General features: G+C 57.3%; 1 protein-coding gene across 3 annotated transcripts in view; it reads right to left on the reverse strand.

The window, feature by feature from the left end:
* LMF1 (lipase maturation factor 1) overlaps positions 1–23,958 on the reverse strand; it is an 83,705-nt gene that overhangs the window by 49,097 nt on the left and 10,650 nt on the right. For all 3 annotated transcript variants that reach the window (XM_047713326.1, XM_047713328.1, XM_047713325.1), the window contains exons 2-3: positions 20,995–21,304; positions 14,513–14,523 (exon numbers count right to left, since the gene is read on the reverse strand). In XM_047713326.1, the coding sequence (XP_047569282.1) occupies positions 14,513–14,523; positions 20,995–21,304 (321 nt within the window). The remainder of the gene's footprint in view (positions 1–14,512; positions 14,524–20,994; positions 21,305–23,958) is intronic.

The raw sequence follows: 23,958 nt of genomic DNA on the forward strand, positions 1-23,958 counted from the left end.
CCCAGGCTGTGGCGCCTAACGCTGTTCTCTGTGATAGGGAACCAGGGCCTAGGGAGAAAGAGCTGAAGTGACAGCTGCAGAAGGGACGTCACTGGATGGGCCCGCAGCTCCCGTAGGGCTGGGAAGTCAGGCGGGGGAGCGGGGGGGCTCCAAAAGGCCAAGGCAGCCAGCCCCGGGGCTCCCACAGCCACAGCTGGGCGACGAGCAGCGAAGCGGGTCCTCCTCATGAGGGATCCTACTCTGTGAGAACTCGCAAGTGGCCACGGCAACACAAACGAGTATTTGATAAATAAATGGGGGGGGAAGGACCGCCCTTCCATGCAGGGGAATTCCAAAGAAGGAATGAGGAAAAGAAAAATCACTTCCAGAACATCACAGTAATCACGGCCACAGGGAAGCCTAAATCAGCAGGCAAATCTTGAAGGAAAAAAATAGAACAATTGTATAATCTCAAAAAAAAAAAAACTTCCCCAGGGGTGCCTGGGTGGCTCAGTGGGTTAAAGCCTCGGTCTTCGGCTCAGGTCATGATCCCAGGGTTCTGCGATCGAGCCCCACATCGGGCTCTCTGCTCAGCAGGGAGCCTGCTTCCTCCTCTCTGCCTGCCGCTCTGCCTACTTGTGATCTCTTTCAAATAAATAAACAAAATCTTAAAAATAAATAAATAAAAACCAAAAACTTCCCCAATTTCTAGTGACTATGCGACTGTAATGTATAGCCACACATTGTTTGACACCCATCTTTTGGAACAGTGTGGGACATAACCCGGAGCCCCACTCGACTTGAGCCCTGATGAAGACATGGGGAGCAGACACGAGCCTTCCTCACTGAGGAATTCCCAGTGATGCAAAGAGATGCCCTCTGGGGCTGGAGCGGAGTCCTCCCTCCCCTGGGGCGTGGGCCGGGCCCAGTGACCACCGGCTTCCAGGGGACAGGGAACCGGTGGGAAGAGACACCTGGAAACACACCTTCACCAGGTGATCCAGGCCCGCGGCGAGTCGTGTGGACTCGGGCACCTGATCGGTGACAAGGGCACCTCGCCTCTGTGACCCATCTCGTCCCAGAAACACCAGACAAACCCAGTGTGGGGGCATCAGAGCAATATGGGACGAGAACTGCCCAGAATGACCAAGCTCACGAAGAGCCAAGGAGGTCCTACAGACTGCCACAGACCAGAGGGGCCCAAGGAGATGCGGCGACAGAGTGCAGTGTGGCCCCGGGAGAGGCCCCGGGGCGGGAAGGGGCACCGGTGGGGAAGCTAGAGAAGCCCAACCATGGTCTGGTTCAGTCGACAGCCCTGCCATTGCCGATGTCTGACCCCAGTTACGTGCCACCTGCAGGGACGCAGGATTAAGGCTGAAGCGGCCTCTGCACGTCTCTCTGCAACATTTCTGTGAGTCAGAAACTAGGTCCAGATCATCGTTTACAAGCGCTGCTGACACCGTTCCACCAGGTACAAGCTACAGCCTCAGGTCAGCAGCGGTCTCGCGAGGCCTTGCCCCTGGACAGGATACCCGGGGCTCTGCCCCAGACAAGAGCCACCTCACGCCTCGCAACCTGGGAACAAAGCATGGCCATGCCACTGTTAACCCTGAATTCACCCCGGCTGGTGCCGAGGAGCACAGACCTCACGGGGACCTCGCATGGTACCTCCTGCTCTGTGGTTGGTTTTCCATTTTGCGCTTTGCCTCTAGTCGGGTCTAATTGGTGCACCGTGGACATCTTGCTCAGTGCGTCTCTTATGTGCAGCTCACAGCACGGAGGAGGAAGAGGTGTCCACATTCCCACCCCTGAGGCTGTCATGCCACGGAGGCCAGTGGAGTCCCTAGGAATGGCTGTGTGTGCGTCAACGCAGCCATGTCCCACACGCCAGAACGCGTGGTGCAGCTGTGCCCGTGGTCTGAGTTCAACAGCCACGGCACTGGGGAACATCGAACGCCCTGATCGGTTTTCTCCGTGAACACATCAGGCACGACACCAAGCAGGGCTCCTGAGCGTCCGGCGGTCTAGAGAAGAATGACAATGTAAGAATGTGTAGCCACTTCTACAAACCCAGACCACTGCCTCCTTGTGGCATCTGAGCACGGACCCACGTGCAGGCTCACCGTGACCAGCCGCGCTGTGACCGAGCTCCCCCATCCTGTGTGCCGTGGTGATGCTGGGGGACCCGCGAAGCCCCGGCCCTCGTGGGCTGACTCTCTCGGGGAGGAGGACAGGCAGATCAGTGATAAACCGACACACACATACAAACCCACGTCGGTGCGGGGGGAGTTGGAGACAAACAGAGGGGGGCCTGGGGCCGTGTCCCACAGTGGGAGCAGCCAGTCTGGAGGCCAAGTCCATGTGAATGGATGTGGCACAAAAGTGTATCACAGTCCTGTCTGCAGGTAAGTCTCCTGAATGCTCAAAAGCCGCTCGCTGAGGCTAAAGCCAAGTGGAAAACCAGCGGTGCTCCGCCCTGTCCCAGAAATTTAGATCCAACACGCGCCAGCACGCCCACAGTAAGCACAGGGACCTCCTCTCAAAGAGCTGCGAAGTTCCCCGCAGGAACAGGACACCAGCCGCTGAGAAGAGATGTGTTCTGTGCACTGAGGAACTATTAAGAGCACTGAAACAGCCCCGGTATCAGGACCTCCATTCAACGAGTCCACGCACACAAGGGCTGCTATTGTAACAGCAACAAAGCACGGCCTCCTCGCTTAAAATTTCTGTTTTAAAATATCAAAGCATTTACAAAAGAAACGGGCACACAGCTGCTACTCCGGGCTAACCTAACAATGCCTCTCCCTGTTACTGGCGCCGGCAGAGGTCAGGCTTGCCGACGCTGGGTTCCTCCTGCATCCAACAATGGGGCATTGGAGCCAGGAAGCTCCAGGGACACACACCAGATTCTGGAGGTTCCAGGCCAGCCGGTGGCTGCAGTGGTGTCTGAAGACCAAAGCCGTTCTCTGGCCTCTCAGCCGCTCACGGTGATTCAGGACGCGTTAGTGTGTACCTGGCAGGGAAGAGCATGGGGGCGATGGTTCTTCTTGCGTCAGAAAGACAACTGCTAGTGCTGGGGAAGGAGAGGGAAGCACTCGTCTCCCCTGCTGCTTGTAGTGCTCTTTCTACAATGTGATCAAGACAAGCGCTTAAAAAGGACCCTTCCTAAGAACGGTGCTCTAGAAGATACATGCGGAAGAAGGCAGTGGAGTGGCTGTGTCTCTGAGCCTTTCCCCTAGCACCACTGGGACCACTCTCTGTGAACCGTAACTCCAAATGCGGGGGCCTGTAAAGCATCCACTCCAGGGGGCTACGGTTCCCAAGCAGAAATCTCTGTGAAGGGGGAAAGGAAGTGATAGATTATTTAACATGTGTGAGTCAGTAAAAATAGCATTGGGAGAGGTCAAGCGGTTGTGTTGGTGCATTTGGAATGGAATGGTGAAGCATGATCAGAGATGGAAAAGCAAACCAAAAAAGAGGAAGCAACTAGTAACTCCAGGAGAAACAAAGAGTTATTAGAAACAATTGAGCGCAATTCCTGCTGGCTCAGCAGCTGACGTTTACACAATATAAAGAGTGAACATGACTTTCATAAATTATATTTGTGACATAACTCTACTGAGGTGGTAAGGGAAAGAGAATCAGAGATAGCAGAAAGTGATCCTTATCATTCCTAGTAAGAAGGATATCCAGTCTAGGAGCATACACCAGGAATAATCTACAAACTGTATCATTCAGAAATAAGGAAGCAAAGACCGTCAGTGGTAGAAGGAGTCAAGGAGTTGCTCTGGGAAACAGAAGGGGGTGAGCAGAGGTCAAAGAAGACACTTTTTGATGTTGTTGTTAGAAGCTGTGTGATACAGTTTCTTTCTAATCCATACACACCTATTTTTTTTTTTAAAATAATTGAAGGAACAACCTTCAGGCGCACTTATCTGCTCACTATGTACTAAAATCAGAAATTGATCAATGAAAGATCGACTATAAAACTCTGAAGGGCTTGGGATTTTTGAAGCTCTTCTCTGAACAGCACTTGGACCAAATAAGTGTCAGCACTGATGATGACAAAACTACAGCATGTGGGATGCCCGGGCAGCTGAGTTGGTTAAGTGTCTGCCTTCGGCTCAGGTCATGATCCCAGGATCCTGGGATGGAGCCCTGCATTGGGCTCCCCACTCAGCAGGAAGCCTGCTTCTCCCTCCCCCTACTTGTGCTCCCTCTCTCAAATAAATAAAAGCTTAAACAAAAAACCCCAAAACCTACACTATGTGCCATTGTCAGGAAGACACTAGAATGTCCCCTGACAGGGTGGGTAGGCCAAGGACATAGTCAGAAGAGAGTGGCAACCTGTCTGCATGCTTTCATTAGCAGCCAAGAAAAGATGGAAAATTAATGAGTTAAACAGTCAACTCAAATCTTAGAAAATAATAAACCCCTTCCTCCCAGAAAGAGGAAACATATAAAAACTACAAATTAATGAAGTGGAACACAATTTTAAGAAAATCAGATAAAACCACTTATGTGAAAAGACCCATGATAGTTTTGACCACAGGAATAAGGAGGGAACAGACGAGGACTCAGCACTGCCCAGTGGAGCTGGAACTACGACTGGGCGTGGGGTTGGGAAGGCCACTCCTAGCAGCACGAAGCCATGACAGCAACAGTGGGACAGCAGGAGGGAGAGCGTGTACCAGTCAGACAGACCTGGCCACAGGGACTTGCACCACGTCTTCAGAAAATGGGGTGGTAACAAAACCATGTTTTTCAACCCCAAGGGCGCCGGCACCCAGGAGACAACAGCTCATCGACCGTGTTGTTACTGTGATTACTGCGACTGACCAGAAATGCTGTCTATATTAATTCCGAAGCACCTTCTTTGCCACATTTAGTCTGTAGTGACGTTCCTGTTTGAAAGTCTTATTAATGGGGCGCCTGGGTGGCTCAGTGGGTTGGGCCTCTGCCTTGGGCTCAGGTCATGATCTCAGGGTCCTGGGATCGAGCCCCGCATCGGGCTCTCTGCTCAGCGGGGAGCCTGCTTCCCCCCCCCCACCAACTGCCTCTCTCTCTGTCAAATAAGTAGATAAAATCTTTAAAAAAAAAAAATGTTGTATTAAGTTGGATACAAATCATTTTTCACATATAGGTTTCAAATTATTGGAAATAAATCCAAAAGCCAAAAAAGCTAGTGTTAGTCAAGCATCCACATCTATACAATTTAGCAAAAGGTAATTCAGAAGTATTTCAGACAAAAGCCGCCCAAATGGATTCAGAACTAGAAGTATGAATTAAAGCAACAAAATGCTTCTTCACTATTCCAGAATTTTACATATTAAAGAGATAAGCAAGTTTAGAACTGGAAACGGGTAGCTAAATGTGATGGGAAAAATTGAGAAAAACAAAATGTTACTGATCGTGTAAGAAAAAAAGATCTTTAAAATATATTTTCTTGGGGGCGCCTGGGTGGCTCAGTGGGTTAAAGCCTCTGCCTTCGACTCGGGTCGTGGTCCCCGGGTCCTGGGATCGAGCCCCGCATCAGGGCTCTCTGCTCAGTGGGGAGCCTGCTTCTCCCTTTCTCTCTGCCTGCCTCTCTGCCTACATGTGATCTGTCCGTCAAATAAATAAATAAAATCTTAAAAAAAATATATATATATATATATATATATTTTTTTTTTTTTTCCCCTTGGGACACCTGACTGGCTCAGTGGGTTGAGCCGCTGCTTTCGGCTCAGGTCCTGATCCCAGGCTCCTGGGATCGGGTCCCACATCGGGCTCCTTGCTCAGCAGGGAGCTTGCTTCTCTCTCTGCCTCTGCCTGCCACTCTGCCTGCTTGTGTGTGTGCACTCTCTCTCTCTGACAAATAAATAAATCTTAAAAAAAAAATTTAAGTTAAAAAATATGTGTGTGTGTGTGTATATATATATATATATATTTTTTTTTTTCCTCCCCTTGTAGGTCCAACCAAAGAACTCTCACCAGACAGTCCTGAGTGAAAACAGAGAGCAGACACGCACGTAGCATGGCCCCACTCAGGGGTACAGTGGTGTTAACCGGAGTGCGTGTGTGTCCACGTGTGCACACAGCTCTGAGGAGGCAGGAGGGTCAAAGAGGGTATAAGGCAGGGGGTTGACACGAGAGGGAGGAGCAAACATCACATGAGAAAGGCAAGACTGAAAATCAGGCAGCATGTTCGGTGCACACACACGAGGACGGAGAACCCAGTACTGTGCAAGACGTCCCCTAAGGGCCCCAGCACCCCAGACCTGACTTTGCCCCTTCCACTTTGCTAGTCCCCTGGGGACGACTGTGCCAAGTGGGTCACAGCCAGGAGCACCGGCTGCTCCTCGCGGGGAGTGTGCCTTGGGAAACTCCCAGGCCCCAGCCCCTCCCTCACTGCTCGCTCCTTCTCTGGGGCAGTAGGAAGTCGCGGTGCCCTGATGTTCCGGGGAGCAGAGGAGGGAAATGTGGTGTGCAGACAGACAGCTGGGCGAAGAGAGGATGGCGACGGTGGGGGGGTGGAGGATGGGGGAGGCAAGAACACTCCCGCCGGATCGGGACCGACCCCAAGACCCTGGTTGAGAAAGCCCCTGAAATTTCAGACACGACAGGCTGATGGCCGCCCGCCGGCTCCGGGCCCCTCTCAGGCTGTCCCGGCCAACCAGGGCGGTCCCGCTGCGCCTGGCCCACGCGCACTTCGAGACCGTTTCCTCACCGTGCACTGTGCAGCTCTGCGGGCAGAGCCCGGTCACAGCCCACGCGGGTCACGTGGTGGCTCTGGGAGTCACTGGATCCAGGCTTCTCTGTCCTTCCTCAGGACAGGAGCGGACGAGAGACCAAACACCAACAGTGCTAAGAGGCCCTCTCACGCCCACGTGTCGGGGAGGAAGGGCGCGCTGAGACCTGCGGGCCGCGCTCGGAGAGCGGCCGCGTCGAGCCCGAGCACCCAGGAAACAGCGGGGAGACACCCCGGAAGGGTGCACTGCCAGGAACGCGCACAAGACGGCAGGCCGGGCTGCCTCTGATTACGGCAATAATTTGATTAAAAGAAACTGCTTGCTTGGACGTGGGGGCTGGGAAGGGAATTAGACGAACCACACATTAAAGCAGAGGATATGAGAACCAGGCAACGCGCCGTGCGGGGGCCACAAGGGTCTGGAAACAGTTTGCTGGACCTGCTGCAGCAGAGTCAGCCTGGAACTCCGGGGCCGGCTAATCGCTTCCTGTAGGCAGGCTCCGCTCCAGCACTAATAGGTTTTAATAAAAAATTCCAATTGGACCAGTAAACCCCTCATTAAGCTGTTTTTAAAGCATGAATTTAAGAGCAGCAAGGGGAAGGGGTCACAGGGAGCATTTAATTCACAACGGCTGACAGGAGGTGCTGCTGGGACTGACCCAGAGTTCAAGAGTCCAGGCCACGTTACCATCGATGCCAGCACTGGACCTGCGTGAAAATCAGACTTCATAAGGCACCAGCTCTGGACAGGAGGCACGGCCCAACACCGGAAGGGGCTGCTTCTCCTCTGCATCTCCAAGCACAGACACAGCAGGCTTGGACGAGGCCCTGCAGCGGGGCACCTGCCCTCAGTGCCCGGCCCAGCAGGTGTGGGCGCCCCCCTGCACCCTCGCTCCCACCAGACACCGACCACGCAGGAGAAGCACCTGCCCGCCCAGCCCCTCAGCTCCCCCTTTGCTGCTATCCTGCCCTCCACGCCCCCGTGAGAGCACGGTCAGCCTCCCCGTCTCCTCCAAGGTCCTGCTCCCTGACCCAGTGGTTCGTGGCTGGGCCTCCGGACACCCCCGGTCCCAGGAACAGCTGACACCCGGCCTTGAGCACATCAGCATAAAACAGTAGTTCACGGAGCCTCTTACTGAAACCGACGGTCCCTAGAGCATGCAGTACCCCGCCAGGTGGGCCAGCAGTGAAAACAGAATGCTCTTTTCCCACAGAGGAATGTCCCCCGGCATGGAACCCCCCAGAATCCTTCCATCAGAGGCTTCATGCCCCAGGGACCAGGAAGGGGTGCCCAGGCTCCCTCTCTAACCAAGGAGGACCTATGTTTCGTCGCTTCCCATGTTCAGGAGCCACGTGAGGGTTCAATCTGTCGGCCCTGTTTGAGAAAAACCAAAGCAGACGTGGCCTGGAGGCTCCCTCCGGCCCTGCTGACATGAACGTCCCAGGCACACGCCAGGAGCACGGCTCGGTCGGTGCTCGCCTGCCCGTCCCTGCACTCAGCAGGGTGGCCAGGCCTTGGAAGTGGCCGCATTTAATGACCTCACGACAAAGGACCTTCAGAACCACGATGGAACGACCAAAGCCCACGCAGTGGCGGGGGCAGTGACGAAACCGATGGAGACACCAGTCCACGAAGGAGCACTCCTGAGCATGAACCAGACGCACTCACGAGGCACCCTGCGCCCTCCTGAACAGCAAAGTTCCAGAGGCTCCTGAATGAAGATCGGGGTTGGGGAGACCGACCCGGGACCTGCGGGAGAGCACCTGGGGGAACACCTGCACACACTCGAGCTAAAATCATGGTCGAGGTTACGGGATCCTTTTAGGACTGGAAACACTCCAGAAGCCTCAGGGGCCTTGAACGCCACAGGAGGCCTCAGCCAAGCACCCATCCTCCTCATACGTGGGAGGAGGCACGAGGGCCCCTGTGAGGGCTTGGCTCCTGGCCGCGGGGACAGTCCCCACTGCGGCCGCTGGCCAACCTCACCTCGAGGTCTCAACCACGCCAGGCCTCGGGGCCTGCTTCTGCAGAAGCATCTGTGGCTAAGTTGCCGGACTCAGCCCCAAGAAAGGACTTCGGGGCTCTCTGTGGGCCCCAACCTCACCAAACAGCACTTGAGCAACGGCAGGCGGCCGCGGGCTAAGAGCAGCCCCTCCTGGGCAAAAGGGACTAGAAGCACCAGCTGGGCAGGGCCTGTTGGTACCTGGGCTGCTTTCAAGGACAGAGCAAAGTCAGACAAGTCCCCCGCCCTGAGCACACATTCCCAGGGGAGTAGGAAATAGCACTTAGTGGGGACCTGAATTAATCACACTTAGACCCATCTTTGCAGGAAAAGTTCCCAAGCCAGGGCCTTCCAGGCGCGGCCGCACTAAAGCTTCCCCACAGACGCGGTCGGCAAACAACTTCCTAACACGCCAGGCGCTTCCCCACGACCCAGAGCAAACAGCCCCTTTCCCGTGCCCGGCCCCTCCCGCAGGCCCACTGGCGGCAAACGGGCACTCAAGACCCCGGGTCCCAGAGCCACTCACACCGCAGAGGGGACCCTTACGACAGCAGAAACGGTTCCAGAAACCCAGACACCCCAAGAAACGCGACGTCCTTCTGAACAAAGGGAAGCTGCCTGGAAAGAGGCCCGGTGGTGTAGCCCTCGTCCCAAACTGGAGGCGCTAATACTTCACCTACCGCGTCCTTCGAGGTCAGGGAAGGCAGCTGCTCACGTCCGTGCCCCTGGAGTCCCAGCCAGCGAGTCCACAGGACTTCCCGCGGCAGTGGGCTATGACGTGCGGGCTGATGCCGCTACTGAGTGCCGGCCACGGCGCAGGTGTGGCTAAGGGGCCGCACCTGCTCCCACCTGGGCCTCGTTAACCGGCACCCCCGTGGCCGCTGACACCGGTGCTGGGGTAGCTGCTCCAGCGGCCCGCCGGCGGGGCTTGCCTGCTGGGAACGTGCTCCCGGGCAGCCTGGCCCTCAGCAGGCCTCTTCATCGGAGCCCACGGTGTGAAACGAAGACGCTGCCCACAGACGAACACGAAGGAGCAGGTGCACGCGGGCCCAGACGACCTGCTCCTGGCAGGAAACGGGCTGGCCCAGGCAGCCCCGGAGCGGAAACTGCCCCAGGGCCTCCGTCTTCCTCGTGTGCTAGTTCGGGCCGGGCAGGCGGCACACCTCAGCCGCTGGCATGGCCTCTGCAATGAGTGAAGGGGAAGGCGTCCAGAGCCCTCGGTGGTCAGCAGCGCTCTGATGCGGGTGGATGGGCGGTCCGCGGGAGGCTGACCCCCACCCCGGGCGGCTCGGGCTCCTCGTGACACAGCTGGGGCTCGTGAACGCCAGGACGACGCCCACAACGCACAGATGGCCGCAGACTGCCTGAACGCAGAGCAAAACAGTGGCTGTTCGCTGGCTCGTGTGACAGCAACGCTCCCGCCCGGGATGCCGCCTGGTCTCACAGCCACGCACGAGGTCTGTGTGCCACCGACTGCGGGGCCCCGAGGGGCTGGGCCCTGCACTCGGCCTCGCATGTCCCACGGGCGGCCACGGGTCCCCCACACCCGCCGCTTCGGCTTGGGCAGCCCTGCGAACCCCTGCCCCGCAGATGTCCCCTGGGGTAGGTCTTCCGGCTGCGTCCGCTGCCACGCCGGTCCCTTCACAGCCACGGACCGGCGCTTCCGGCGGCTTCACAGAAGCTGATCTGATGCTCATTCACCGTAACCGCCCCGAATGCGCGGCTCTGGGCGGGACCTCGGCCACCCTGACATGGGGTGAGGGTCTGACGGCTGCTCGGTCACAACACGGTTACAGGATCACACAAAGCGCCAGATTTTAGCAAAACAGGGAGACGGCAGGCCTGCTGGGGAAGGACCCTGCGGTCGCTCGAACGGAAGCACGGGGCGGTGCTCTCACTCGGCACAGACGTCCGCTCCTTCCCTTGTCGCCGCCGCACGGAGCGCCGCCTAGACCGTCCCACCACACTGGCGAGCGGGACGGAGAGCGGACCCTGAGATCCCTGCTCCGCCTGCCTCTTGCTTCAGACGGAAGCACAACCCCAGCAGGAAGACCACGTGTGGGCGGGGCTGGCCACTGGGGGGGCCCCGCTCCAGGACGGCTGGTCCAGCCGGCTAAGAAGTCCGCGAGGGACACGGGCCCACGACAAATCAATAGCTTCACTTGCAACTTCAAACGTACATGCTCGCTTGCTCTCCTATCCCTGCAGGTGGCCAGAGGCTCCCTCCTCCTCTCGCTGAGTGGACGCAACTTCCGTGGGCATCGGGCCCCTCTTGCCGAAAGGCCCCGTCAGCTCTGCGGGCAGGCCACCGAGGGGAGGCGGGCGCGCCTTCTCAGGGAAGGCCTCGTGCGGGCCGGCAGAGGGGTCTTCCCTCCACTCTGGCGCCGAGGCAAGACTTTCTCATCCTGTTGGTTCTCACCCTTACACGTGCGCAGGGGGGTGTGGGGTGTCTCCTGGATCTGTGACCTGTGCCTTTCATTCATTTTTAGAAAGTTCTTGGCTTTTACTCCTTTAAACCTTCCTCCACCTCTTGTCCCTCCTCCAGCCTCCGATGTTCCGCGCTTTCCTCCCGCCACTCCACGTCACGGCGGGCACCCCCGGCAGAGTCTGTCCACCAGCTGCAGGCCCAGCAAGGATGCCCTGGTCCCGGCACCTCTTTCTGGCCCATCCTTCTCGCTCCTCTGGGGCTGGGACTGCGCCCAGATGCCTCCCTGGATTTCAGAGCCCTTACCTGGCAGTTCCAACAGCAGTTGGAACCTCTTGACAACCCACTGTCAGCAAGTACTATTTTTCCACGGGTGTATGTCTGGGAGTTGTTCTGTCAAATGCTGTGTAAGAAACTGTAGCTCTTGGGGTGCCTGGGTGCTCAGTGGCTTAAAGCCTCTGCCTTCTGCTCAGGTCATGATCTCAGGGTCCTGGGATCAAGCCCCACCTCGGGCTCTCTGCTTAGCAGGGGGCCTGCTTCCCCTCTCTGTCTGCTTCTCTACCTACTTGTGATCTCTTTCTCTGTCGAATAAATAAAAAAATATATATATATACATATATATAGAGAGAGGAAACAGTAGCTCCTGAAGGGAACATAACCCCCCAGACAAGCATTTGCAGAGAGGCTGCAGTCGGGTAGGGTGGGGAGCTGGGGATGGGGCCAGCAAGCTGAGAAACAGGCTGTGCTTGGGTCTGTGGCTGCCATCAGTGCCCGCCATGACCATGACCATGACTGCATGCTGCTGTGCTAGCATGCTGGTTGGAAACAGGCACACCCTGCCCGTAGTCCCAATGTCTCTCCCGGCCTCTCCTTGCCCTCTTGCCCCTGGGGCTTAGCCCAAGGTGAAAGGTGGAACCAGTCACGGCCCTGCCCTCCTGAGTCAGCACCAGGGATGCAGACCCTGTTGCTGCCCCATGGAGCTGCTTGCTGGCAAGCTGCCCTTCCTCCATCAGGCGGGACAGAGGGCTCGTGGGGAATGGAACCCCACACGACGGGGTCCCTTCTCAGTGTCATGCTTGCTAATGGCCAGGACATGGCTGCTGTGCCTTGTGGTGTCCCCACACATGGGATAGGATGTGTCACCACTCACCAGCTCCTGAGCCAGGGCCCGGGCAGCACGGCGCAGGCAATCCTCGCCTGCCCCCTTCTCCGTCCCACTGCTGTACCCCCCGGGGTCAGTGTTCCCCTCTGATCCCATCATGCTCTCCCATCCCTGCTCTCAGCTCAGAGTGCCTTCCCGACTGCTCCGACACGACCCAGTGCAGCTGGGGCCTCACCTGTCTCGCGGCGCACCCTCTGCCCCCCATGACTCTCCTTCAGCCTGGGTGGCCTCAGTTTCAGCTCAGGCCCCCATCTCAAGCCCTGGGTCATGGGATCAAGCCCTGGGTCGGGCTCCATGCTCAGTACTGAGTTTGCTAAGCTTCTCTCTCCCTCCGCCCCTCCCTACATGCGTGAACACCGGCTCTCAAATAATAAAATAAATAAATTTAAAACAAAACAAAACAAAAACAAAGGCAGGGGCGCTTGAGTGGTACAGTTGGCTGAGCGTCTGACTCTTGATCTCGGCTCAGGTTGTCATCTCAGAGTCCTGGGGCCGAGGCCCGTGTCAGGCTATGTGCTAGAGGGGTGCCTGCTTCAGGATTCCCTCTCTCCCTCCGCCCCTCCCCACCCTGCATGGGTCCACACACTCTCTCTCTCTCATATAAATAAATAATGTATTTTTGTAAAAGTTGTGCAGCTTCACATAACGCATGAAACCCGAGACCATGTGGGCCCACCCACCGCGTGCCCTCAGCCTGTAGCGTGTGTCTGCTCTGGGGGGCACCATCCGTCTCAGGGCAAACAACGTACTTTGCTTTAAATGATCAGGTGTGTGTAAAGAAAGAGGGGAGCGGAGGCGTTCACGCTGCCCGGCAGATTCCCGCTCTCCGTGCTTGGCACTCCTCCCGGACACCCAGCTCACCCTTCCATCCCTCCTGTCCCTCCCGCTTGACGTGGAAGCCCACACTGGCACCCCAAGTCTGCCCCTGGACCCTGAGTTCTCTCACTCCCCCAGTCTGAAGGCTCCATCCCCAGACAGGGTCCCGGTTCCCACGTCAGCACCAAGGTGCAGGGCCCATTGCTCCTGAGCTCTCAAGGCCGTGTCCCCTTTCTCCTACCGCTTTCAACACGCTCCCTTTCCCTGGTTTTCAGCAGTGCGTGGATGACCTGGAGGCAGAGCCTCCTCCCGTTCATGCTGTGCGGGATTCACGGGGTTCTCTGGGCCGGGCATCTGTGTGTTGTTCCACATCTGGAAACTTCGGCCACCGAGCCCCGCCCCCCAGGACTCCATACACATGCCACCAACCTCTGAGCTCTCCCCATGGCACCTGAGCTCTGCTGGGCCTGGTGGCCTCTGGAACCCCTCCATCCCCTGCTGTCGCCCACACCCTGCCAGCCAGCCCGTCAAGGGAGTCTTTCGTTTCAAATACCGTACTTTCCACCTGGTTCTTTTCTATCTAATCAGTTCCTCTCCTGAGAGCTCTTGTTTTCGTGCATTAGGGCCTCGCGCCCAGTCACAACAGGGGCACTAGACCCTGGGATTCCTCGTGTGGTCAGGGATTCTGCCTGGGCGCCGGGGGTGCTGTGTGGTGGGGTGTGTGGGCTGTCACGACTGCTGGAGCGAGCAGCCGTCTCTGGGATACCGGCGCGCGATGTGGCTCGGCCCAGAGGGAAACAGGGGGCTATCCTCTGCTCACCCCCACCAGCAGCCTCGTGCCCACTGCACCTCCTTTCTGAACAAACCCGACTGCGCAGGCTCGCACCGGGCGCAGCACTCCCCACAGAGCACGGGCTGCGGGATCCGGAAGTCCTCCCCTCAGCAAAGTGAACAGGCACTTGGGACTCTGGGGTGCCCGCCAGCGCTAGCCCCGAGTCGAGCCCTCCACAAGCGTGTGTCCTCTGGGAACTTGGCACGGCCTAGAGTGGGGAGGGGCTGGCCTGCAGGATGGCACGGCCTCCGCCCAGGGAACGGAACTGACCCACGACGCACCGCGTGGTCACTGCCGTGGGACGGCTCATCCCAGCTGTGCAGAGACCGCCATCGACACCAAGACGCCCCGAACATCGCCTGCCTCCTTGCTTGCCCTGGTCCACCACTGTGGGCACGGAAGCCAGTGAGGGCCACGATTCCAGACTAGACGGCGGACCTCAGACAACACAGACACCTGCCAAGCTGACGACAGCGGCTCAGGCAAGGAGACAAGTGGGAAGAGCACGGGAATACATACCCCACCAACGCTAAACTCCCACGGAGGACTTTCTGACTTCACTTACCAAATGAATACCTAAAAAACAAAAGGAGAAAAAGGTATTAAAATTCTGCCTTGCTGGGATCCTGGGTGGCTCAGTCGGTTATGCATCTGCCTTCAGCTCAGGTCACAATCCCAGGGTCCTGGGATCGAGTCTTACGTCGGGCTCCCTGCTCAGTGGGAAGCCTGCTTCCCTCTCCCTCTGCCCCCCACCCCAATCGTGCTGGCTTTCTGCCTCTCTCTCAAATAAATAAAAATCTCAAAAAATTTTTTTTGCCTTGCTTTGTCAAAAAATTTGGTATCATGCTACCCAACTAGGTAAAGCCCAACTCAGTGACCCCAGGACTCAGTGGGTCAGGTCACAGACCCCATGGACGTTAAATGTGGTGGGAGGTTGGGGAGGGGAGACCTGCCCTCAGGTGTTCTGTGCGGGGCCCACCCGCTGCCCAGGCCCCCATCCCACCTAGGGGTCTAAGGCCATGCCCACCCAGGCTAATCAAGGAGTCTTTTAGGAAAAAGCAAACATAACAGTGGAAATCTGGCAGTAAACAATTTCTGTAAGTAATCAAACATCAGGAAAATGTCCTACCCTAGAACTTGAAAGTTTCAAGGTTGCCCAATACCCCGAGCACAGATGATTGCAAAGGGGACCCTAACTGAATGGTATCTGGTCTCCACGCCCGGGGCTGAGGAAGGGCTGTCCCAGAGTGGACTGCGATGTGAACACACGGTCCTCGGAAGCACGCAGGCACTGGGTGCGCGAGGCCACTGCTCCCAGAGCGGAAATGGCCCCACTCTGCTCCCCGAACCTTGCGGAACTGAAGCAGGAGTTCACGTCTATGCATCAACTCCGTCTTTAGTCCATACGCAGTGGACACAACATCTGGGCTCTGGGCAAGGTCCACGGCAGAGCTGCGGGCAGCGGGCCGGGGCTGGGCAGTGGCGCGGGGCCTCCGGGAGCGCTAGTGTGTTTAAGACAAAACGAGGTTTTCACTGTTGACAGTCAGAACGGAGCAGCCTGGCAGCGCACCCCGTGGCACTGACCCTGACCCCCGCGCCCCCCCGCGGCCCTCTGGCATCTGCTCTCGGCGCTCTTTGAAGTGCAAGCTCTGTCCGCTCTCTCAGAGGGACGTGGCCAAGGCGGCTTCCTCCACAGGAAGGGACCCCCTGTGCCTCCCCGACCTCCGTCCAAGTTTCTGGAGATAATCCTTTCTTCTTTTGGGGGGCCAGGAAGGTGGGGAAGAGAAAAGGCAGTCGCACAGCCATCCTCGCTAGCAACAAAGGAGCCCTTGAGGAGCACTGCCAAAGTAAAGCACAGATAAAAGGATCAGAAACCAGCGTTCTGGAAAACTGATGCTAAGTGGGGCGGCCGGAGCAAAGTCACAGTGCTAGGGCCTCCGGTGTGCTTCCACGTTCCCCCGTCGGAGGACAGAACCGGTGCGGTGAGACTCTTCAGTAAACTCATGTAAACTTCCTGCGGTCATGGCTACTGAACTTTCATTCTCTCTTCCAACGTCACCGGTCCCCAAGACAGCTAAGGCCCTAGAGCAAGAGGACAGACGCCCGAAGGCTCACAATGACTTGCTGTGACTGACACAGGGCCAGGAGACCCGACTCCCCTGCAGAAGCGTCCCAGTCCCCAGCGCCCTGCCCTGACACAGGGCAGATGGGACCTCGGCCGGGAGCGGAGGGGCAGCAGCGGCACAGGGAGTCACGTCGGCGTCACCCACCCGGACAAGCCGCGCTGTGACGAGGAGGCTGCGTGGGCTCCGCGGCCTTCTCCCCAAACCCACGGCCCAGTCCAGTCATGAGAAGAGCATCAACCAAGTCCCCATGCAGGGACGTCCCACAGCACCCCTGACCAGTCCTCCTCAAAGCCAAAGAGTCAGAGACGCTGTCCCAGCCCAGAGGAGCCTGAGGGGACGTGAGCCCGAACGTCCCAGAGGGGAGCCAGGGACGGAAGAGGTCAGTGTTAGCTCTTTAAATCGGACGAGAAGGCAGACAATACAAGAAGCGGGGTGGAGGTACATAGGGGTTCTCTGTACTGTCTCTGCGATGAACCTGTAAGCCCACAACTACTTCAAAAAGGGGGGTTATTCAATTAAAAGGAGGGGGAAGTAGCTAGGCAGCAACAGAATCTCTGCCTGGGGGGAGAAGCGCTCCGGCCCGCCGGGTCCCCACCAGCCACCCGACCTGCGTGTGGCGCCCGCGCAGGCCAGGCCCAAGCTTCCTTCCGCAGAACGAAACCTCTGGGGCTCTGGGCAACGTGCAAGGCAGACAAAGGCAAGTCCTCACCAAGAACAGCACCCATCCACAGTGCGCGCAGACGTGTGCACGCGGCCCACTGTGTCGGAGGACGAGGACGCCTCGGCTCAGCCACGGGGGGCCGCCTGCCAGCCGTGTGCCCCGGGCCCCTTCTTGCTCAACCCAGTCCCAGGTCGCCTCCTCCCCGTGTGCACGCGGCAGATGGTGCCGCACCCCTTCTAACAAGGCTTCCTTTGCTAATAAGCAGAGGAACCACTGGCGGTCATCTCTCTGCCCCAACCGCACGGCCTCGGGGATGGACACCCTTGTGATGCTCCTGCCCCGTAGACCAGACAATGAAAACCGTTGCAACCACACCCAAGAGCTGATGATGGGAAGGGGCGATTGCGAAAGCAGTCGGGTGAAAGCCACTCAGCACCCCCGCGCGGGCGCGCCCTGCACCAGCGCCCCGACTGCTGGCTGGCAGCGGCCTCCAGGAAGAAGCCCGGCAGGACGTGGGGCGCCCGGTGCCAAGCCCCGTCCGTACTTCCTGCCCGCTCACCTCTCTTGCGTGAGCAAGGCCCGCGTGGCATCTCCTGCATCCCTCCCTCTACTCGGCTGAGGCAGAGGAAAGCCCAAGTCTACGGCAACACCACAGGGGAAAGGACCCCGCTCCTCCCTCACCCTCCTGCGCACAGCACAGCCCCCGGCAGTCCCGGGACGCGCGCCCCTGCCCCAGCTACTTCCTGCAGCAGACGGGCCCCTCCCCTGGGGTGTGGGGCTCCCATTCCCTGACAGGGGCCACAAGTCCCAGCCGCCAGAGCCCAAGAAACCAACATCGTGTCTGTCCTGGTCCTCAGCACAAGGCTGGCGGGGAGGGCGGCGGCCGGAGTCCATGGAGAAATCGCGATTCGTCACCTCAGAACTGCCTGACATACGGAAACAGTGTGTCTTCACTGCCCGTGACTGGAGCGGCGGAAGCCCGGAATGAAGCTGGCCCGTGCCTGTGACAAGAGAGCGCCGTGTGGGAAGCAGAGCTGAAAGCTGTCATGAACGTGGGGCCGCGCCGGGTGCTGACAGTGGAGGAAGGTTCTGGAAACACTTGGTGGGTAAAATCAGGAGGATGTGGAGTCCGGGGAAACATGGGGGAAGCGGGGCGAGTCGGCGTCCCAGGTTCCCCTGGTTCCCACCGATGACTGTCAAACCGCAGGCACGGGGGCTCATGGGACAGAGGGGGTGGCCTCGTGGGGGGCTGAGCGTCCAGCCTGGCAGCGCTCCCTCACGGTCCATGGTCGCCCCACGCCTAACCACAGGCCACCCACACTGCTGCCAGCCCTGCAGCTCTGGGACAGGGCCCGCCGGGGTACAGCTACCCGGGGCATGGTCCCCAGCCCGCCCCCGGCCTCAGTCCCTCATGCTGGCCCCCGTGTCCACAGGCTCGCTCCGGCTGTGCCTCCTGCAGCCCCAGCAAGGACTTCAGCGCATCAGCACCCCACCCCCCGATTCCAAGGGCCAGCACAGGCCGTCACTCTGCAGAGCGCTCACCGCGTGGACGGGAGCCGCTCTCCCCACGATGAGATCCCTGGTCACTGCAGTCACGAAGTGGCTCTGTGAGTTCCCACCCAGCATGCAGCGTCAGGAACGAGTCAGGAGAGTGGGCGAAGGGCGGTCGTGGTTCTGGAAGGGGCAGGGTGCTGTGTAAGGCCACCTGCCTGCGCCCCACGTCATCTGCCTCGGACACTCACGGTGCCCCCGAGCGCGAGGTTCACCTGCCTCCCGGGGCAGCCGCGCGGGCTTCCCACTGCCCTGGAACACGTGTGTGAGATGCCGGGTCCTGGGCAGGGGCACCAGTCTGAGGCAGGAAGCAGCTCAGCAGACGCCCCCAGAGGGACAGGAGACGTGGAGGGCCTAGCGAAGCAACGGCCACCGCACACACGCAGCGACGGCGGGCGGACGCAGGGTCGTCCCCGCAGGACCCCAGACCGAGGTGGCAGTGCCCTCAGAGAAGCGCGCTGTGCCCCGGCCCGGCAGCTGGACAACACCTGAAAGACATCTGTCAACAGTGCCCATTATCTGACATCTCACCCCATTCTTTTTTTTCAACTTTAAATAAATGGGACAGGTGAGGAACAGTCTGTGCCTCTCACTTTGGGGTACCAGGCAAAAGAAAGCCTGCTGTTGAACACTTAGTAAGTGTTCAGTGTCACTCTGACCCTGAAGCTGCCGTCTGTCCGGGAAACCCGCGTCAAGGGCAGGGCTGGACAGACCGTGGAGGCAGAGGGCTCTGAGCCTGACCCCGCAGCCCCACCGCAGCGCGAAACCAGCGGCGAGCAGCTGGGCGGGGAATGAGCGCGTCCGAAGCATGGGCGCGGTGAAGAGACCGCTGGTCTCCATGACAGATTTTGTTTTCTTCCTCATTTTCCAATCATTTCTGAGAAGATGTACCTTTATTCTGTTTTGCTTTAGTGAGCTTAACCTAATTTGAATCACATTTTTCCTTTTTACGTATCCAAGGGAAGGGGAGCGGAGTATCTTTTCCAGTGAAAACAATACAAGACTATCTTGGCCATGCGTACCCAAACTGGTTTTCAGAAATTTAAACATGGGGTTGGTCTTTCCTGACCATACCCTACTCATGACTAGGAAATACTTCTTACAGTAAACTTAAAGTCCGAATGATCTCTCTGGCTACTAGACACAGTAAAGAGTGACCCAAGCCACTCACCATGCAGGAAGCATGCCACCCTGGCCGTGCAGAGTCAGGTGCGCTCACCGTGTGTGCCCAGAGCTCTCCCTGGTCCGGCGTGGACTAAAAGCACGTGTCTCAAAAACCAGCAACCTCTTTAGCACCACAGAAATACCCAGCCAGAGTCTCTGTGTGTGACCAAGAGCCTAGGGGCAGAACGGACAGCACCTTGGGTGTCTGACCTCCAGGAATTCCAAGAGGGAAGGAGCAGGTGGGGGTCCAGGGGGCGTCACACCTCACAGCTGCTTGATGAGCAGGAGGCACATGGGACTGTCACCCAGGCCCCACCCAAGGTGCCCCAGCCCATTTGCACCGCCATGGTCAACAGTAACACACTGACAGGAGGGCCCCAGGCGTGGGCAGAGCAGAGGGCTCCCAGAGTGCCCAGGACACCCAGCCTTCCTGGCCACAGACCGGATCTGCACAACAGGCCTCCTGCACGGGAGTGTCCTCCACACCTGGCCTCTCCAGTGTGGCGCAAACTGGCACTTGCCACGGCCAGGAAGAGGCCAGAGCCCAGCCCTGACTCCTCTCTGAGTGGTGCACACCTGCCCGCAGGGACCAGGGTGCAGCTGCACACGGGGGAGCTTCAGCGCCCAGCTGCCAGGCCGCAGCCCTGACGGACCAGTCAAAACAGACCTGCCAGACGGGACCGAAGGGCAGCTCCACAGGCCCAGGTGGAGACAGTCTGGGTCAGAGCCCACAAGCCTCCCCAGGCCGGGCCAGCGCTAGAGGAACCGTCGGGACACCGGACTTACATCTGTCCTCTGGAAAACAGATGACCCCGAGCTCAGTGCCCACCTCCTCCGCACGTGCACAGCTGCAGATGCCCACATCTGCTTCCTCCACATCTGCACAGACACCAACCCCCATCCCAGAGCTTCTCCCCAAACCGCGCCTTTTCTTAGAGTCCCCTGTGCTTCCTCTGGAGCCCACAACAGGAAGGAGCGCCAGCCCTCGGCTCAGGCACACCGTGGCACCCCACGGCTGCTGGGCTTCCGTCGGGGCCCCTGGAGGGTGGGCCACCCTGGCACACTTCCCTGGCTCCCCGTAGGACTCCTCCAGCCTCCCTGGCTGTGGAGCCCCAAGAGGGCCCAACCTGATTGTGACCCTGGCATTGCTGGTAGCGGTTCCTCCTGAGCGAGGAAGGAGCCAGAGCGGGTACGAGCAGAAGAAACAGGCCTGCAAAGCCGGCCCCCGCCCCCAGAGCACTCCTAGAAGCCCATGGCGGGACCCTATGTCCACCTCATAGTTTCCGGCCCCAGGAGGCTGACTGCAGACTCTCAGGGGTGGCCACGCCACACTGAAGAGAATCGTGGTTCTTCCCAAGGAACAAAGTCCCTTGGATTCTGGTCGACTGGCAACTAGCAGACTCTCCTACAGCCCGAGCGACATGGTGGTACCCCTCGGACTAGCGTAAGCAGCGAGCTTGCTCCGTCTCCCCAGCTGCCAGGAGGCTGCCAGGCCACGGAGCCGCAGCCTGCCTGGATCCCAGCACTCCACGTCCTCCTGCTTACCAGATCTGTCCCACGTTGACCAGGGACATGTAGAGAACCCAGAGAGTGGCCATGAGCACCATGTTGGCACAGCCGGTGAGCAGGATGAAAGACGAGATGCCCAGCCCGAGCAGCGCCAGGGCGTCCAGGTTGGAGTCCATGTGTGACCAGTCCAGCAGCCAGAGCACGGTGGGCGCGTAGCTCACGGCGTCCCAGCCGACCGGGCCCCGGAAATACTGCTGTACGCTCTTCAGGTACGTGCGGTACGGCAGCAGGCCCCGGTCTCCGATCAGCTGCTTGTTCTGGTGGAAAGCCACCAGGAACGCCACGACTGGAAGAAACAGACAGAAGGACCGTGAACAGGAGCACAGCCGTCTGTGGACACCTGCAGGAGGGGGCATGGCAGGGTGAGGAGATGAGGGGGTATCTGAGCCACGGTTTGGAATCAAAGCGGGGATACAAGAGGTCCAAGTTCCAAAATCCTGGGGAAAATACTAGAAGACCCAATCTGGGAGGTTAGGCTGTGTTGCTCACATACACAAACCGACACGGGTCATGTCCAATTACGTGTGTCATGTGTGTGTATGTGACACAGATGCAGGTGTCTCACGTGACCTCAAGGGAATGGCACTCAGCATCTGTCATGACAACACACGTCTGCACGGCCCATGGGCCAGGTCCGCAGTGGCCCTCCCAGACGGGCTACAGCTCGCGTATCAGTCAATCGCCCGCATTCGGGCCGCGGGCTTCCTTCAAGCCCCGCCCCTGCAAGCGCGCCAGCTCGGTCTAGGGTTGGGTGCGTGCACAGACGTGTCCGCACAGGGATGCCGCAGGCAGGGAGCGAGGGCACACGTTCCCCTCCACGAATGTGAAGAGCAGGGCGACGCCCACCAAGGGGAAAGAGCAAGGCAACAGGCCGTCTCGGGCAGCGCTGCACGCTGAGGGACGCCCGCCCGTGGACACAGCTGCACGCCTGAGGGCCGGGCAGCTGCACCACGGGGCCGGATGGGGTGGAGGAGAGAAGGGAGCATGGCTGTAGCTCAGGTTCTAGTTCCACAAACACTGGTCTGGGCTCGCAGTGTGATGTGGACTGGCGGAAACGTGTGCCACCCCTCATCTAAAGCAAAACCGATCACAGTCGCCTAAAGCATATGAAGGGCCCAATATGAGAAAACACCACCAAGGCCAGAGGGAGACGTTGGAAGCCACTCTTAGAAGGACCTGACGCCACACAGGAAGTCGCAGGCTCAGAGTAATTTAAGATGTTTACTGGAAGTCCTATGGCGGAGCAAATAAAAATTTAAGTGACTCTAAATAATTAATACAGATACAAAAAGGGAATCATAGAAAATGCTGAACTAACCAAAGAGAAGGCAGGAAAAGAAAAAAAAAAGAACAGAAGAAACAAATAGAAAACAACTAGCAATATGATAGATTTTAATCTGATGCTTTAAATGAGAATGTTCTAAACCCACCAGTAAAGACAGAAATTGTCAGAATGGATAAAAAAAGCAGGACTCAGGCGCCTGGGTGGCTCAGTCAGTTTAGCGTCTGCCGTCGGCTCAGGTCATGATCCCAGGGTTCTGGGACTGAGCCCCACGTTGGGCTCCCTGCTCAGCGGGGAGTCTGCTTCCCCCTCTCCCTCTGCCCTTGCTCATGCTCTCTCTTGCTCACCCTCAAATTTAAAAAAAAAAAAAAAAAAAAAAAAAAAAGGACTCAAATCTGTGGTGTTTACAAGAAATCCATTCAAAATATAAACACACAGGTAGATTAAAAGCAAAAGCACAGAAAAACACATATCATACAAACATTAATCAAAAGAAAGCTGATGGCTATATGAATATCAGACAAAAGAGATAAAAACAAGGAACAATATGAGGGTTAAAAAAGCACATTGCAGGGATGCCTGGTGGCTCAGTTGGTTGGGCAGCTGCCTTCGGCTCAGGTCATGATCCCAGCATCCTGGGATCGAGTCCCACATCGGGCTCCTTGCTCGGCGGAGAGCCTGCTTCTCCCTCTGCCTCTGCCTGCCATTCTGTCTGCCTGTGCTTGCTCTCTCTCCCTCTCTCTCTGACAAATAAATAAAATCTTTAAAAAAAAAAAAAGGACATTGCATAATAAGGAATCAACAAATAGACATGAGAACATTAAATGCACGAGTCTAGCAACAAAACTTACATATATTAAATCACCTCAGCTAATACACATCTATACGCTATACGTACGTTAACTGACTTGATCTGATAGTTAGAGACTGTCATATGGTATAAAAGGGCAAGATATGGCACCGTGACATCCATAGAACACCCTACCCAACAGCTAAACAGATAACGATTTTCAACTACTTTGCGGAACGTCCGCCAGGACACTCCACGCTGTGACCGCACAGCAAATACCAACATATAGAAAAGAACTGGAATCAAAAAAAAATGTGTGTCCTGAACAAAAAGAATTAACCTAGCGGTCAGCCACAGGACGTTATCTGAAAACATACCCAAGTCTTTGGAAATTACACCCACTCTTCTAAATAAACCATATATATGTGATGAATACTTATGTTAAATGCGATGAATACGAATTGAAAAAATACACACATGCGCGCGCATATATGTGTGTGTGTGTGTGTATATATATAAAACACAACAACAAGGAGCACCTGGGCAGCTCAGTCGGTGAAACATCTGCCTTCAGCTCAGGTCATGATCTCAGGGTCCTGGGATCGAGCCCCGCATCAGGCTCCCTGCTCAGCGGGGAGCCTGCTTCTTCCTCTGTTCCTCCTCCCTGTTTATGCTCTTTCTCAAATAAATAAAATCTTAAAAAATAAAGCAAAAGCAAAATTATAAGGTATTTTTCAACTGAATGAAAATTGAAAACACAATATACCAAAAAAAAAAAAATGCAGGATGCTGCTGAAGTAGCACTTAAAGGGAACTTTACAGTAAAGTGCTCACGTTAGAAAGATAGACAGGGCTCAAGTCTAAACTA

Source organism: Lutra lutra, chromosome 18 (assembly GCF_902655055.1).
Source record: "Lutra lutra chromosome 18, mLutLut1.2, whole genome shotgun sequence".
Lineage (NCBI taxonomy): Eukaryota > Metazoa > Chordata > Mammalia > Carnivora > Mustelidae > Lutra > Lutra lutra.